Source organism: Diabrotica undecimpunctata, chromosome 7 (assembly GCF_040954645.1).
Source record: "Diabrotica undecimpunctata isolate CICGRU chromosome 7, icDiaUnde3, whole genome shotgun sequence".
NCBI classification, from domain to species: domain Eukaryota; kingdom Metazoa; phylum Arthropoda; class Insecta; order Coleoptera; family Chrysomelidae; genus Diabrotica; species Diabrotica undecimpunctata.
The window spans coordinates 93,333,161-93,351,683 of NC_092809.1; the positions used below are offsets into that span (position 1 = coordinate 93,333,161).

The 18,523-nt window shown below is 33.5% G+C and overlaps 1 protein-coding gene across 1 annotated transcript in view; it reads left to right on the top strand.

Annotated features, from left to right (window-relative positions):
• Positions 1-18,523, top strand: part of LOC140445593 (NADH-ubiquinone oxidoreductase 49 kDa subunit-like) — a 34,363-nt gene extending 15,840 nt beyond the window's left edge. Inside the window, exons 5-9 of the mRNA XM_072537767.1 lie at positions 7,100-7,219; positions 10,933-11,062; positions 12,446-12,542; positions 15,114-15,254; positions 18,411-18,523. Coding sequence (XP_072393868.1) covers positions 7,100-7,219; positions 10,933-11,062; positions 12,446-12,542; positions 15,114-15,254; positions 18,411-18,448 — 526 coding nt within the window. The 3' untranslated portion in view covers positions 18,449-18,523. The remainder of the gene's footprint in view (positions 1-7,099; positions 7,220-10,932; positions 11,063-12,445; positions 12,543-15,113; positions 15,255-18,410) is intronic.

The window sequence follows — 18,523 nt, forward strand, 5'->3', positions numbered from 1 at the left end:
ATACAGTCCACAATACTTCTGAAGGCTCAGAAATAAAAACATTATTCATGGTCCTTCGAGCCGGATTTTATCAACAAGCAACAAGTGTATTTTTTATCGGCAAGTGAAAAAGTTTATATGGCATGGTATGTGGTGAGTACACATTTTTCATTCCTATAATACCTATCCTGGAATAAGAGAGATATTAATTTGTGTCACAAGGTTATTATAATTTCGGTTTGTTAGGATTTATGAATAGCAAGCTTTAAACTTTATTAATATTATACATAGTCGATGCAATGGATCAGTTAACAGTTTTAAAAAGAAAGCGTGGTATCTTTAAGGCACAAATTACAAAATTTGATTCATTTATAAGCAGTTTTACTCACGATAAAATAGTAGAATTACAAGTTAGGGTTGACAAATGCAAAGAATGGTGGAATGATTTTGATCAAATACAAAGTGAAATTGACTTATTAGACACATCAGAGGAACAATTACAAGAAAGGTTAGATTTTCAGGATGCATATTTTAAACTAATAGCCTCTGCAGAAATTATATTAAAGAATGAAGTTAATTTAAACGAGACTATAGCAAACTCAGGTCACAATACTAGTTTAGATCGAAATAGCTTAAAAAATGTAAGGTTACCACCACTGGAGGTTCCAACTTTTAATGGTTGTTATCAACATTGGTTAGAATTTAGAGATAGTTTTACTAGTATGGTCATAGAAAATTCTGATTTAAATGATGTTGACAAGCTTCACTATTTAAAAAGGGCTTTGATAGGGGATGCCCAGGATGAACTGGAGCAGCTAAAAACTACTAGCAAAAATTTTACTATTGCATGGCAACTTTTATCTGAAACATATGAAAAGAAAAAACTTATTGCACGTGGTCATATTGAAGCTATATATGAATATCCAAAAATAACTCAGGTAAATAGTTTAGAATTAAAGAAATTGTCAGGTTGTATAAAAAGAAATTTAAAGTCACTAGGTATGTTAGGTTATCCAGTTGAACATTGGGATGTTCTTTTACTTTGTACCATAGAGAAAAAGCTTGATTATTACACAAATAAGGAATGGCAAGAAAAGGGTCCAGTTAACGAATTTTCTACGATACAGGAATTCTTAGCATTTATAGATCATAAAGTACAACACTTACAAAATTCAGAAAGGGATAAACAAGATATAGAGCAAATATCAAAGGAAACAAAAAAAAGGGTGCAAAAAATGACATTATCAAAGTCATTCATTGCAACGTCCAAACAATGTGCACTTTGTAATTTACCGCACTATTTTTATTCATGTAAAAAATTTCATAATTTATCAGTGTCAGCTAGAAGACAAGAGGTAACAAAATCAAAAGCATGTTGGAACTGTCTAAAGGATGGACACTTAGTACAACATTGTACATGGGGAGGTTGTAAACTTTGTGGAAAACGACACAATACTCTTTTACATATGGATGGTAAATTTATAAACAATTCTCATTTACAAACAAATGCAACTCAACTCAACGGATCAAAGGTTGAATCACAAATTTGTGGTATATCTACCCAGAAAGAAACACACACACAGGGAAATGGCATATCTAATCAGGGAAAGGAAGTACATATTCAGGGACAAGGTGCATTCCATAATAATTCAATGGAAGGTACATCTCAATTAAACTTTTTGGGTCAGACAGGTTTTTTGGAATCACATTCGGGTGATATAGGTCAGACATGTTTTTTAGAATCACATTCGGGTGATATAGGTCAGGATTCAATTAATTTTTTAAATCATTCTAAGCAAGGTATATCATACAGATTAAAAACTAATATTTTACTTTCAACGGCCTTAGTATATATGCAAGACAAATATGGAATTTTGCATGAATGTAGAGTTTTATTGGACTCAGGTTCACAGTCAAATTTTATATCACGTTCATTTTTTGAAAAATTACAATTACGGGCAGATAAGGTACACATTCCGGTTAAAGGTTTAGGTCAAGGTATAACAAACATTTCTCAGGCATTAAATGGGAAACTTTTATCAAAGTTTAGCAATTATCAAACAAATGCATTTTTATTGGTAATTGATAAAATTTCTGACAATTTACCAACTTCGGATTTAAACTTGGATTTTATAAATATTCCTAAAAACATTGTACTTGCAGATGAAACATTTGGGGTTTCAAAACAAATTGATGTATTACTGGGAGCATCAGTTTTTTGGCAATTATTATGTGTGGGTCAGATAAAACTTGGCAAAGATCAACCAATTCTCCAAAAAACTAAGTTGGGATGGGTTATTTCAGGGCCAGTTAGTCAATCAATTAAGGTTAGCAACAATTCAGTGGTATGTAATTTTTCGTCTAATGTTTTGGAAAACCAAATTGAAAAATTTTGGTTAATAGAAGAATTTGGTGCAAAAAAGGTTATGTCCAAGGAGGACATTTATTGTCAAGAGTTGTTTGAAGCTAGCACGATTAAAAATGAAAACGGTCATTTTGTTGTTAAATTACCAACAAGGTCAAACATTTCTGACTTAGGAGATTCTTATAGTAATGCACTAAAAAGATTTGAATTATTGGAAAATAAATTAAATAAAAATTTGGAAATGAAAATTAAATACCATGAGTTTATGCAGGAATATATCCAGTTGGGTCACATGTCAAAGGTTGAAGATAAAACTGACTTCAATTCAGAAACACCCAACTACTATCTTCCACATCATGGAGTTTTAAAAGAAACGTCTTTAACTACAAAATTAAGGGTAGTGTTTGATGGGTCAGCTAGAACTGACAGTGGTTTGTCATTAAATGATGTTCTAATGGTCGGACCAAAATTACAAGATGATTTAATGTGCATTCTTCTTCGTTTTCGAAAACATAATGTAGTTATAGCTTCAGACATCGAAAAGATGTATCGACAGGTTTTTGTTTGCAAAACTCAGCAAAAACTACAACAAATATTATGGAGGTTTTCGGATGAGCAACCAATTGAGACATACAAGCTGAAAACGCTAACATATGGGACCACTCCAGCAGCATTTTTGGCTATAAGAAGCTTACAACAATTAGCTCATGAGAATCAATTGAACCTGCCTCTAGCTTCCCAGGTGATTTTAAAGGATTTTTATGTTGATGATTTGCTTACAGGAGGGAGTTCAATTGAAGAAGTAAAATCATTAAAGGATGAATTAAATAATATTTTGTGCACAGCAGGATTTTCACTTAGAAAATGGGTATCAAACAAACCTGAAATTTTTGATGAGGATATTCAAATAAAGGGAGACATTGAACATTATCTTGCAGATGATGTTACAACAAAAACATTAGGGCTTTATTGGAACTCAAAGATAGATTCGCTTCAATATAAAATCAATTTTTCTAATTACACAAAGGTTAGCAAAAGAACAGTTCTGTCTTTAGTTTCACAGATATTTGATCCTCTTGGACTAGTAGGGCCAGTTATAATTAAAGCTAAATTAATAATGCAATCACTATGGCAATTAAAATTAAATTGGGATGAGTCTTTACCTTTAGATTTACACACAGCTTGGAACCAGTTTAGGGAATCAATTGCAGATTTGGAGAAAACTCACATTAGCAGGCAAGTTTTGTGTTCTAATCCAATTAATAGACAATTACATTGTTTCAGTGACGCTTCAGAGTCTGCTTATGGCGCAGCACTCTACATTCGGTCACTGGATCAAGGTGGTTCTTGCTTAGTTCATTTATTATGTGCGAAATCAAGGGTAGCACCCTTAAAAACAATATCTTTGCCTAGATTGGAATTGTGTGGTGCTTTATTGGCTGCCAAATTGGCATCGGCGGTTATCGCAACAATAGGTGTTAGCTTTGATGAGGTACATTTTTGGTCTGATTCAATGATAACTCTTCATTGGATTTTGGGTGAACCGTCACAATGGAAAACCTTCGTTGGAAATAGGGTGTCGGAAATACAAAGGCTTTCTAATGGATATAGCTGGCATCATGTTGACTCGCATGATAACCCAGCCGACATAATTACGCGCGGATATGAACCAAAGTTATTAAACACTTCAAAATTGTGGTGGAATGGGCCACCATGGTTAGCTTCTCATAAATTGTCTTGGCCTACTAAGGCTTTGTCAAATTCACACATTTCTATCATACCTGACCAGAAGGTAATTCAAACATTTATATCAACTGTGCAATTTGCTGAAATTTGGAACCGATTTTCCAGCTTAGCTAAATTGCAGCGTGTTTTTGCATATATACTTCGGTTTGTCACCAACTGTAAATCATCTAATAATAAGACAACGGGTCCTTTTACTGTAGATGAAAAAGAAAGAAGTTTTTTCTGTTTGGTATATATGGCACAAAATGAAGTATTTCATCAGGAAATACAAACAATAAAAAAATCAAAACCAATACATAAATCGAGTAAAATCTTATCATTAAATCCTTTTCTTGATGATACAGGACTATTACGAGTTGGTGGACGTCTTCAAAAGTCAGAATTGTCTTTTGACCAGAAGCATCCAATCATACTCCCGAACGGTCATGTATTAACTAAACTTATAGTGATATCGTATCATCATAAATACTTGCATGCAGGTCCACAAGCATTGCTATCAATAATTCGTTTAAAATTTTGGTTATTATCTGGACGTAGCACGGTTAGGCACATTCTGCATAAATGTGTTACTTGCTTTCGTGTCAAACCTACATTGCTTGTACCTCTTATGGGAGATTTACCTAAATCTAGACTTCTGCCTACAAGGCCATTTTATAATTGTGGTGTAGATTATGGGGGTCCCTTTGAATTGAAAACAAGCTATTTACGGAATTGTAAAGTAGTTAAATGCTATATATGTATTTTTACATGTTTTACAACAAGGGCGACACATATTGAACTTGTATATGATTTAAGTACTAATTCATTCTTAAATTCATTTAAACGTTTTATTGCTAGAAGAGGTCTATGTAAAAATATGTATTCTGATAATGGAACTAACTTCGTTGGGGCAAATAATCATTTGCAGGAGTTATATTCATTTATGAATGATGCAACGGTAAAATCAAATTTTTTAGATTATTTTTCGGAACATAAGATTCATTGGCATTTTATTCCAGCTCACTCACCACATTTTGGTGGCATCTGGGAATCAACTGTAAAATCGGTAAAGTTTCATATACGAAGGGTAATGTGTAATAATAAATTTACATATGACGAAATGTATACTTTGTTGACGCAAATTGAGTCTCTCCTAAATTCCCGTCCTTTATTACCTCTGTCGGAAAGTCCAGAAGACCTTGGTGTACTCACCCCTGGACATTTTCTAATTGGAGCACCACTTGTAGCACTGCCACAAGAAGAGCTAACTGAAATAAATCCGAATAAGTTGAAACGGTATCATCACCTGACTCAGATAATTCAGAGTTTTTGGGTACGCTGGTCACGTGAGTACCTCTCTTCACTTCAGCAGCGAACCAAATGGAGAACAGCAGCTGACAACGTGAAAATTGGATCATTGGTTATTATTCAAGAGGATGGTCTTCCTCCTACTAAATGGGAATTGGGTAGAATATTCCAACTACATGCTGGGACAGATAATGTTGTGCGGGTTGTGACTGTGCGTACTTCTAAAGGTGAATTCAAAAGGCCTTGTGTAAAGTTAGCCGTCCTGCCAATGGATGAACAATAATGGTTATGGTTTACAAGAAGCGTTGTTTGAAAGGCATCACTTAAGCCTTTCAAGGGGGGCGGCATGTTCAGCAGTCAACAGTGCAAGAGCCGTCCCTGCACGGACCACAGAGCGCATGCATCGAACACTAGCGACAACGACGGCGCGTAGCTGTCAAGGAGAAATAAGAGAAATAAGACATTCTTTTTTGGGTTTTGTTAATTTTAAGTTCATATAAAATTATTATAATAAAGGTGTTAAAGTCAGAATAAATATTTTTTATACAAGGAATACAGTCCACAATACTTCTGAAGGCTCAGAAATAAAAACATTATTCATCTACGGTTGAACATTCTACACCACAAGAAAATGAGCATGATATTTTTGGAACTTTTGCGATTAGCCAAATGAAAATGTTATCTACTGCACGAGCTGTTATGGCTCGGGACAAAATCAATGCCGTATTATCTGTCTCGCTTGGAAGATCTGAACTACGTAAACACCACATTTACGTACCAAACGCCTAGTAGTCATTGCTTTTTAGATTCACACACAACAATTAATACTTACATCAAGAGTGTCGGATTTGTCAATAATTACAGAAAATGAAGCTAATAATTATTAACGACAAAATTCAATGGACGAGATTAATTTAGATTTTTTACTTCAGGACAATGAGAATTCTATTGCTTTAGCACTCCGCAATGCATAATATTTTAATTATTTTATTTGTAATTTTGTAATAAACACAAATATAAAGTTAATATTAGTACTAACCTTTATGTTTTCTTTCAATGTCTTGAAAATTTCTTTACATACCTCTGGTATGAAATTAGATATGAAACACTTTGAAGCCCGATAAAAGTGACTCAGTTTTATGTCAATAATGCCGGATGAAAGAAAATCTTAAGTAATCTCCATCTTTACTCTTGCTGGTAAAGCCTCTCTTATAATAGCATGCTGTCATTGAATTTTTGGCATCACAAGACTCAGCAGAATATTAAATACATCTGACATCATTCGTGAAATATTGATATATTCTTTTAAGTCTTCATTGCGAAGTCTTCTAATGTGTGGATGATCCACGTTCCTTTTCGTTCCTTTTTAAAATCCATGGTCTTGTCCAAACGCGTTTTTTCAATAAAAATTCTGTTAATTCATCCAGTGCAATTTGACACATTTTCCGAAGTAACTGTTTCAGTCAAACATTGTTTTTTTAGAAATATTTACCATTTTCAGCGGATTTGTTGCTCTATTGATCTCGCAATAGTAATAGCTACTTGCTGAAAATTTCCTAGCCACGTGTAAACCGTTCTAGCATGCGCCAAGCCAAGACAGTAACTCAGGCTAGGATACCGGGATATCTAGCTTGCTATCCTAGCTTAAACAACTAGCCTTGTGTAATCTGGACTTTTAATGATACTAATTCATTTTTATGTAAAATATCTTGATTGTTTCAGTGGTCCTATGTTAAGAGCATCTGGGATTAAATGGGATATGAGAAAAACTCAACCGTATGAAGTATACAGTGAATTGGATTTTAATGTACCTGTTGGTAAAAATGGGGATATCTATGATAGGTAAGTTTTTTACGATCTCAGTTAAAAAAACATAAACTCGGCAGATTTTCGGCGTCATTGTCAATCGTGGACGGGCTGTTGGAGTTTTTTCTTTTAAATGAATGTTTAATATTTGTTTTATTCAAGAATGTTATCCTTTTGAAATATACTTCTTAAATTATAACAAAAGTCTCCAATTTAAAAAATTGGTAAAAAAAAACGGGTGTGGAAGTCCAGTGGGATTGCCGGTGGAAGTTACACTTCTATACACGCATTCACCGTTACAAATTTATTTGGGCGTCAATCTGCACAATCATTACATATGTAATTCTATAGGTAAGACATAGCAGAAAGAGAAACAGAATTAATAACAACTTATTAACAATGAAGGATTGAATCAATATTTTGATGCAAATGTATATTTTTATTTTCATATATGTATGAAAGGAGTTGAATGCAAAAATTTTTTTACACATACTCTGCAGTAAAATTCATTGTTTATTTTGTTATTAATATAATAATACAATACAAATTAAACTGCAATATTCATAAGTATTTAAAAATGACAATAATATACATAAAAAAATACACTACAATACAGTGCAACATAATTCCATATAATAATACAATACAAATTAAAATGCAATATCCATAAGTATTTAAAAATGATAATAATGTAATAATAATAATATTAATAAAAAAGTCCTGCCCGACTGGGAATCGAACCCCGGTCTCCCGCGTGGCAGGCGTGGATACTGAATACTATACTACCGAGGACACGACACAAAGTTATTTCAAAATTGACAGTTCTGGATCATACAGTGATTTATTAAGTTTATTATTTTGAAATACAAAAGACTTATAATTATGAACATTTAATAAATACAGTATACTCCCTTTATAACGAACACGGTTATTACGAGGTTTCGCTTATAACGAGGTACATTAGATGTCCCGTGAAATTTCTATTGAACTATAACCCTTTATAGCGAGGTAAATTTGCTTATAACGAGAGACAATAAGATTGAAAAACGTATTTTTTATGTTTTGGCCCGGCCGTAGCTATAAATAAATACCCTTTTTAACTGAGGGCCGCCCGCAATAAACTTCTTACAATTTATGATTCTTAGTCGGAATGTAAAATTTATGATTCACAAGTGTCATTGTATTGGGTTGACCATTCACACTTAATAATATGGGTCCTAATAGACAAGATGTGGAAAGTGTTTTAAAGGTTGTCAGAAACTTTATCCAAGGACAAAACGCAAATGAAGAAGCATAAAACTGTTTCACATCTTTAGAAAATATGATAGATAGAATACTGGACAATTTAGAGCAGTCAAAAATAACAAAATAACTTTATACGCTTTATACATATTTACGGAATACAGATTTTTTGTTTTAACGTATATCCTTGACAGTAAAAGTAAACAACTCTTTTTTGTTTTAATGCATTTCATTGACAATAAAATTAAACAACTTTGTTTTAAAAACGCCATTCAAACAATATTTATTAGCAAATTATATTGCTCCGAATGGCTTCACTATAGAAAGTTAATGTTTTAGAAAACTACATATTCATATGTATGCACAATATTATTGTTGTTGGATATAACGAAATCCGCTTATAACGAGGTAATTAGTCTGCCATTTCAGTTCTCGTTATAGAGGGAGTCTACTGTATTACAAAACATATCACACAAATAATAATATTAATAAATATTTTATTATATGTATAATATTATATGTATATATATATATATATATATATATATATATATATATATATCTTTATATAATATATATTAAATTATATATACAAAAGGAACATTTTTATATTCGATAGAGGAAGAGAGAGAAAATATATCTTCTGTCTCTCTCTTACTCATTATCTTACATATGTAATGATTTCACAGATTCACTCCCATACAAATTTCCAACGTGGAGCGCGCGTATATAAGTATAACTTCAAAAACAATTCCATTACCGCTGATGTCATGTCACAAGGGCTATGGTCAGAGTGTATGTATGAGGTATGTGTTAGGGAACTTAATGTATTGCAGGCTAGTATCCTGTCGGGCATAGTAAAGAAATTCTTGCATAAAAACTTCATAAGAACCTGCATAAGAATTTTTTAGCTTTTTTTTTTTCCTTTGCTGGCCTTATTTACCAAAAACGTGACTATTTTAACTGATAAAACGTCATAGCAACGCCACGTTTCCTACTGACAAAACTTATTTCTGCCCATTATTTTTAGAGACAAAATTATGACAGATCCGTCACGACGGTATCTGGTAATTCTATTGTTGTCAGTTTGACAAACATCATTGAGGCGTAAACAATTTTGGACAGATATAATGAAGCCAGACCAAAAATAAAAATTTGGATGCCAGTCAGGTAAAGAAATCAAAAAATTGGTTTCGGAAAATTTCTCTTGAACACGCAGAGGTCCAGAAGCTCTATTTGGACCCAACTTTCCCAACTTGAAAGATGTACTACCATAATGGAACTAGCAAAAATTTTCGAGGATTATGCTTTTAACATGAAAAAAGCAAACGGCGAAGACTAGAAAGAATCGTCTGTAATGTCAATGTGGAATACTACAGCAAAAATGGTACAAAAAAAAAATATTTTACGGAGTACGGCATAAAAATCGACCGTTTCACAGATATATCTTTCAAATGTGCAATATTGGCCAGAGATACCAAGCGGAGTCAGCTTCAAAGAGTTCAAGAAAAAAGAAAACTCAGTTCAAAAGCATTATCCACCGAAGAACTATTAAAAATCATCCAAAACTACGACGAGGAAACCCCTTATGGAGCACAAAATAAGTTTTTTCACCTTTGCTCATTTGAACTTGCTCGGAGAGGCAATGAGGCTGTAAACTACAAGATTCACTATGCCCAGAAGGAATTTGATGCAATGGGAGAATTTACGGGCCGAATTGAATACAATAACATTTTTTCCAAAACAAATCAAGGCGGTTCGAAAAGTTTGGCATGCAGCAAATGGCTGGTAAGAAATTCGTTAAACGAAAATTTATGCCCAGTAAGATTATTTTTCAAATTAATGGAAAAAAGTAGACCAAAGATTTTATCAGACAGACTCTTTCTTACCGTTCATCCCAACTGGAAGGATAGATCTTGGTTCAAAAACTGTCCACTTGGAATAGACACAAAAAACATAAAATAACAAACCATTCTCATCGATCTTCAGCTGTCAGCCTTGTTCAAACAAGGTGTTTCTAAACAGTTAATTAGTTAATTAAATTAACGGGTCCCTCAAATGCAAGCTCTCTAAAATCATATCTGCAGCTGGATTCCAGTCACCACTAAAAGTTGATCGAAAATCTCAAAAGAACAAATGATGCTGGACCTTTGAGTTCCCAAATACTACAGGTTAATAATACACAAAATCATTCGGTAGAAAAGAATGGGAAAACTACTATAGCTTATATTAATTGTAAATTTAATATTGTTAACAAATAAATAAAGACTACGTTTCGTTGATATGGTGTGTTTGTCTCATGAAATAGTCTTGTTGAATATCATTCGAGAAAAAATTATTTACAGACTGGCATCTCGTGATTTAACTGTCAAAACTTAATTCGCGAAAATTGCCAGGCAACAAACTTTCATACCAGTCGAAAATATTGCCGGTAAAATTTTCTCTTATGATATTATATACAATTATTTTTTTTTATTTACTTTTTAAATCAAATTTATTTTTCCTAGATATTTAGTAAGATGTGCAGAAATTAGAGAATCTTGCAGCATGATAATTCAATGCCTAAATAAAATGCCTGCAGGGGAAATTAAGACGGATGATCACAAAATAACTCCACCGGCAAGGTCTGAAATGAAGGTACCTATTAGTATTTTTACGAGAAAATGTATGACTATAAGTTGAAGGATTCATTTAAATTTTCTTTTGTTCTACTTTTTCTAGTTATCCTTATTATAACCTTGTGCTCTATGACTCTTGTGTAAATTATTCTGGATTATTCACTTTCCATCTTTTCTAGTTTTAACTTTTCTAATTTTGTATTAAGCAGTTGATTGACTCTATTAATAATGAATTTATTTATCAGATTAGAAAGTTGATGTAGGTACTCGAATCGTTGATCTCAGATCCCAACTGTATTCACAAATACTTGTGATTACATGTAATAAAATTTAATATAAAACACATTTAGTATTATTTAACAAAGAATTTTGAAGTTTCGACTTTTAGGACAAATAATGAAAATGACAGTTACAATTTTGATGAGAGCGCTTTTGGCAGTTTAAGATTTGGCGAGAGCGCTAGGTTAATTTTTGTTAAGTAATTAACAAGTTAAGTAATTTGAGCAGCATTAATTAGGTGTCGTCACTAGCGTTAGTTAATTACTAGTTGCATATCTGCTAGGAACTGGCATGTATATATTGTTAGGATAGTTATTTTTTATGGGACGATTTCATAATGATTAAAAAAAGTGGACTTTACTAAATGGAAACTTTATTTTAAAGAGGCTGTTAATGTTATTTCATAATTTGTCTTAAGGAATTACTTAAGCAAAATGTATTTACATAACTGATTGCCTAATTATCAGTATTCGTTGCAACGAAATTCACCAAGCACTGAGAGATCCCTGAAAAATCATGTGGAATAATATTTAATATAAAATACTTGAATATCAATTGAAAGTAATTTTGAATTTGTTCAGTCATATGTATAGATGCAACAAAATAATTTTATATACAGCCTGTGATCCATTAAGTTTGGTAGAACAGTTCGGAATTTGTAAAAAGTTTAGCATTCGCCAAAATTTACACTGTCAAAAACGCTCTCGCCAAAATTTTAACTCTCATTATTGTAAAATGAATATTTGAAGTGTAAAATGTCTAGTAAATTTATTTACTACACTACTTATACACAAGCACATGTGCTCAAAGATTAATTTTAAATTAAAGTAAAGAATTATTCACATGCGGTTTTTATCAACAAAATAATACTGTATCAATTAAAACAAAAATGTAAATATTTATTTTTTAATTTTTTATTCATATATTACTTACAAATGGAAAGCCTACACTTCATTAATAAAAATATTACTTTAACAACACTGTTTTAGTGAAGTCGAAACAGTGTCAACATAGTCTATTACAGCAAAGTTTTTGTCATTTTTTGCTTACTTTCAAGGAATAAATTTCACTTTTGTTTGATCATTGAACTAAAGAAGTAAATACATTATATACTTTGTTGTAGACTTCAATGGAAGCTCTAATTCATCATTTTAAATTATTCAGTCAAGGATTCCAAGTACCACCGGGAGCAACATATACTGTCGTTGAACATCCAAAAGGTATGTAGAGTACCATATGAAATAGATTATATTTAAATAATAAAACTATGAGAATTATAAAACTACAGTATTTAGGGTGTAGTAAATACACATGTAGGTTAGGTTAGGTTAGGTTAGGTTATTTGAATGTCAAGTCTTATTGTAATTATGAGGGTTGAAAATACACATAAAAAAACGGAGCTTCTTGTAGTTGGTGGAGAACCAGAATACATTCCACTTGAAAATGGGATTATAAACGGTTCTAAGGCTAAATATTTAGGAACTTAATAACCGAAGGGAATTTAAACGAAGATGGTAGCAGCGGACTGGATATAAGTAACACAACTATCATAGAACGAGTAGCCATATACAACAGTTAAACTCCCTATTATGGTCCAATAGCATAAGGATATCAACAAAACTAGAATCCTTCTGAACCCCTTTTAGGGAATCCCTGAAAATCCCTGAGCATAGTGGAACCCATCACGACATATGGTGACTTTTAATAAAGAATAATTGAAGTTTTAATAATTACGGACACTGCTTCACCTTTACTTCCATAAGCAGGCAGCTGGACATGTTTTATCTATGGTGACCAAGAGATAAATCGGAAATTAAGTAAACCATAATAGTTTTCTTAACATAAATAATAACTTCTAATTCTAGGCGAGAATTTATAGTACTGGGATAATTCCAGTACCACTTGACAGGCAAATATCAGGCCAAGACCACTCCCTCACAGTGTAAATGGAAATGCCTTAAAAATTTGACACTGCGATGCTAATTCTCCTAACCTTAAATCTCAAGTTGCATCGGCTTGTTTAGCGGGTATTGTAAATGTAAATAAACATTTGGATTTTGTTTATTCTACTAGAAGAGAAACCAAAGTGTTTTCCTTCGAATATTAAGTGTCTCTCTTCCGATATTTTTGTAAGACGCAAATTAATACCTTCTACATCGTGGAAGAAAAAAATGCTACACCATGTAAAAGAGATTTAAAAAAGCTAAATTGATTTGAAGCTAAATAACTCAAATCTATCTAAATTCCTAGTATATTACAGGGAAATTTGCTTGATGTAAAAAAACAGATTAAGTTCTAGTTGTAGATTTTGTAACTAAAGATCTAGAAGCTACTAAAAATAACAGCTTGCCAATTTAGTTGTATGGTATCAACCGTTAACTATAAAGTTTTTTTTCAAATGTATTAACCTGTATTACCTGTATTATGTTTCACCTGTATTAACTCGTCCCTACATGATATTATTACATTTTGCTTGTTTCTTAATTCATGAATTTCGCATTTCCCATTCGTTAGCTTTTAACGCAGAACTTTTAAGCTGTTACTTTTCTCTATATTGCGTTTAATATTATCGGTTTTAAATTTCCTTAAATATCTCCTGATTGCCTTCGAAACAGTTTTATTCATTTCTCTTAGAGTGTGGCTGTCTGCATTTTTATCGCTTCTCATTTGTCTTATTTAATCCAGCAGCGTTTTAGTATATGGACTTATTTTACTATCTGATTTTCTTTTAGGACAGTGCACTCGGTGACTTTCTTGTAAGGCGTTTATGATGCAATTATTCAAGTCGTTAAGACCGTTCTCGGAGGTTTCATGCAGTAGTAGCTTATTATTGATATGTGCCTGATATTGGTTGATATCTAATTGGGGTGTCCAGATACCTTGAGATTTATTTTTAATCAATTTATTCGTTTCTCTTTTTATGTTGTTTGGAATTTCGCTCGTATTATTCTGTGGTCACTGCTTGTGGAGAACTTGTTGAGTACTGTTACATCTTTAATTATTTGATTTTGTCACTTATGATGTAGTCGATTTCGTTTCTTGTTTGACCGTTTGGACTTTCCCAGGTCCATCGTCTGTGCATCTTTTTGTAAAAGAAGCTGTTCATGTTGAATAAATTATTCTGGAGTAGGAATCCTAGTAGCATTTCTTCCTACGGAACCGAATTTTCCCTAGGATGTTTCCAGCTCTGCTTTTTTTACTTTTTTACACCTATTTTTGCGTTGAAATTGCCACATAAAATTGTAAATTGAGTACGAGAGTCATTAAGCGCAGTAGATATATCGTCATAAAACATTTCGGTTTCTTCATCTATATGGTATGTTCGTGAAGGGTATACTTGGATAATTTTGAGTTGATATCTACCGCTCAGTTTCAGAATAAGATATGCCACTCTAGCTGATATACATTGGATGTTTATTATCTTTTTCGCGTGTTTTTATGAACACAGAAACCGATGCCTCCAACTGATGTAGGTTCAGGGCTAAAGGTTATCATGCCTACCTAGATTTGTGGCTAGTTTCAACTACTTTTAAGATGTTTCACTGATGATGGTCCAAACGTTTTGAAAACAATTTTTAATCGTTTTGGATAAAATTTTTATAATTTTTATAATAAATCCATCAGAAGTATTTACTTCATTGTAAGTTCAATATACTGTTATTATGTTTTGTGTAAAGATTAATATCTATTAGTCTGTCAATTAAAAGGTGTTTCGTCATTAGGCGTCAACTAACATATTTTGTACATGATTATTATCGTAGAATATTAAACAAATATTCTTTTATTTCAAGGTGAATTTGGTGTTTATTTAGTTTCTGATGGTACATCCATAGTTTATAGATGCAAACTTCGTGCGCCTAGTTTTATCCATTTATCCGGAATGGATTATATGGGTAAGAACCATTTATTGGCAGACGTCGTAGCTATTTTAGGTAAGTATATAAAATATCTTATGCGGGCTTTACATCAACAATAAGAAATTCATGAAGTCGCTTCAAAAATTTCAATATCCCATCTGACCTTGTGAGAACTGTGATGTATTGGCAACCATGCAGCGCGGTTACGTCACAATCAGCTGGGGAGAAACTCAGGAAGACAGACGCGACGACGGTTTAATTAATGTATATTGTTATTTTGCACTACGTTTTGGAGTGGTAATTAAAGTCGGTAGTATTTCCTATACTGTTGTTATTATTTACAACCCGGTCCGGTACATATTATTTGGCGACAAGGATGGGATTCGTGTGTGTGCCAGTTACCTAAGTGCATTATTTCGTCCCTGTGATAAATAAAGCAAAATGTGTGCAAGATGGCGGCATTCGGAAACATCGAACAGTTTAACGTGGGTGACTCCAAAGGTTGGGAATCGTATGTCGAGCGTATGGATTTCTTCTTCACAGCATATAACATTACGGACCCTGATAAGAAAAAAGCTACATTTTTAAGTTTGTGCGGTCCAAATACATACGAGATTATTAGATCTTTGGTCGCGCCGTGCAAAGTGTCTGATAAAACTTATGACCAAATCATAGTTGAGTTAAAAAAACATTTTTCTCCAAAAACGTCGGAAATTGTGTGCAGGTTTAAGGTCTATCGTCGAAATCAACAGACTGGTAAAACAATATCTGTGTATCTGAAAGAATTACGAAAATTGGCAGAACCCTGTGGTTTTGGAACTAGCCTTGACATAATGCTACGTGACCGACTCGTTTTTGGTATTATCGACGAATTGCTACAGCAAAAATTGCTAGCCACAGATAAGTTAAAACTTAAGGACGCGCAAGACATGTGCCTTGCACATGAGAAAGTGAGTCGAGCGCAGATGTAAACGCGGTAAGTTTTCGTAAAAATCAACCGGGACAGTTCAAACAACAATTAGCTAATCGCGAAAGGAAGACATGTTTTCGGTGTAAAAGGGAACATTCTCCTGAAACTTTTGAACACATTAAATCAACCTGTACATATTGCAGGAAAGTTGGACACATCGAAATAGTTTGTTTTGCTAAAAGGAAGAACCAAAATCACAAACGCAAAGTACGTCAGACTACCAGTATTGGAATCTACGTCCAATACCGAGCCGATTTCGGGGAACACTCAGGGTGTTTTTTTATCAAAGTAGTGACTATGAATTTTCGTTAAATAACGTGACGTCTGATATCATTACCGGTAAATATTGATATGTGATGAATCAGTGATACCCACATTGGGTAAGTGTCAAGAGGAAAAGAGAGGTTTAAGATCAGCGACACTTCCTGTCATAGTCACGGAAGGAAATCGCGCCAGTCTACTCGGCAGAAACTGGTTTTATAGTTTAGGTTTAACCATAGCTGGGGTAAGTCAAATTTTATCAATGATTAATTACTCAGAAGAATACCCAGATGTATTTAATATAGATTTGGACTATTACCGGGGTCCCCCAGTAAGTTTTTCGTTGGACAAAAATGTAAAGCCGGTTATGTGTAAAGCTCGTAAAGTTCCATTTGCGCTAAAAGACAGAATCGAAGTTGAACTGGACAGGCTTATTGCAAAAGGGGTTTTGGAGCCAATTACGGTGCACCCCAATAGTGACTGTTTGCAAAGAAAACGTAGAGGTTTGGATTTGTGGTGACTACAAATCCACATTGAATTTAGCGTTAAATCCCGAACCTTATTCAGTGCCATCGGTACAGGGTATCTTATCCACACTTGCGGGAGGTAAAGTTTTTGCAAAACGACATGGCGCAAGCTTATCTGCAGTTAAGTGTCAACCGCGAAGTTGATGAAGCACAAACAATAATTACACATAAAGGGCTTTTAAATGCAATTGTTTACAGTTCGGTATATCAGTGACTCCACAAATTTTTCAAAAATTCATACACACTAGATTAACGGGTATTCCTGGTGTACTTATTACGATGACATTTTAATAGTCGGTAGCTCATAAATATACTTGGATTCAAAAGTGCGCGCGGTACTATCGCGTTTCCAGGAAGACGGATTGTATTTGCGCAAAGAAAAGTGCGTTTTTCGAACAAAAACTATAGAGTTCCTTGGTTTTCAAATTAGTGAAGACGCCCCACTAAAGACAAAATCGCGGCCATAACTAATGCGCCTGCGCCAACCAATAAAACCGAGTTGCAAGTTGGACTTTTAAATTTTTATCATGTTTTTCTAAAGTACAAGGCAACAATTGCGAATCCGTTACATGCACTGCTCCGAAAGGACGTTCCCTGACAGTGGCGTTTCATAGAACAAAAAGCTTTCGATTTATTAAAAGAAATTTTAGCGAAAGAACCTATGTTAGGACATTACAGTGAACAAAAAGATTTATTTTGACGTGTGATGCCAGCCCTTATGGGGTAGGTTGTGTGCTTAGTTAACGTGATGATGAGGGACGTGAATATCCAGTGGCGTACCATAGCCGTACTCTATCATCTACTGAACGAAATTTCTCCCAAATCGACAAATAAGCACTGGCCATAATATCGAGCATTAAAAAATTCCATGAATACTTGTATGGCAGGAAAATAGGCATAAGAACGGAGCATAAACCATTGTTGGGTATTTTTAATCCGAAAAAAGGTGTTCCAGAGATACTGTCACCCAGAATGCTAAGATGGGCTCTTATGTTATCTGCTTATGATTACGAATTATGTTACGTACCAGGTTCAAAAATTCAGAATGCAGATGCTCTTAGCAGATTCCCACAAACGGTACATGCGCCAGAACCACCAAGCTCAGATGACGTTTTGATGCTTGAGAACATCCCAGAAAAACTAATCTGTGCCAAAGACATTGCCAATGAGACTAAGAAAGACCCAGTGTTATCTAAAGTTTTGCAGTGGACTTGGAAAGGTTGGCCTGATGAGAAAATTAAATTTTCAGACGAATATACTCCTTATCTGCTACGTGGAAAAGCTGGAAAGCAACCATGATAAATTTTAATTCTAGTAATAGTGAAAGCATATGATTTGGAAGGAGAAAAGGTTAGGTGAGGAATACTATCGGGCAGAGCTGGATGAATTGAATAATAGTGACTGTTATGAGCATTAGTAATACTTTTATAATTATAATATGTTTAAAAAATAATTCACGATTTTATTTTTTAGCTACCTTGGACGTTGTTTTTGGTGATATAGATAGATGAAACAAGTTTAACTAGTAAAAAAATAATATTTTAATTGTGTCAAGTTATTGCTGTATAATGTTTCATAAAATTGAT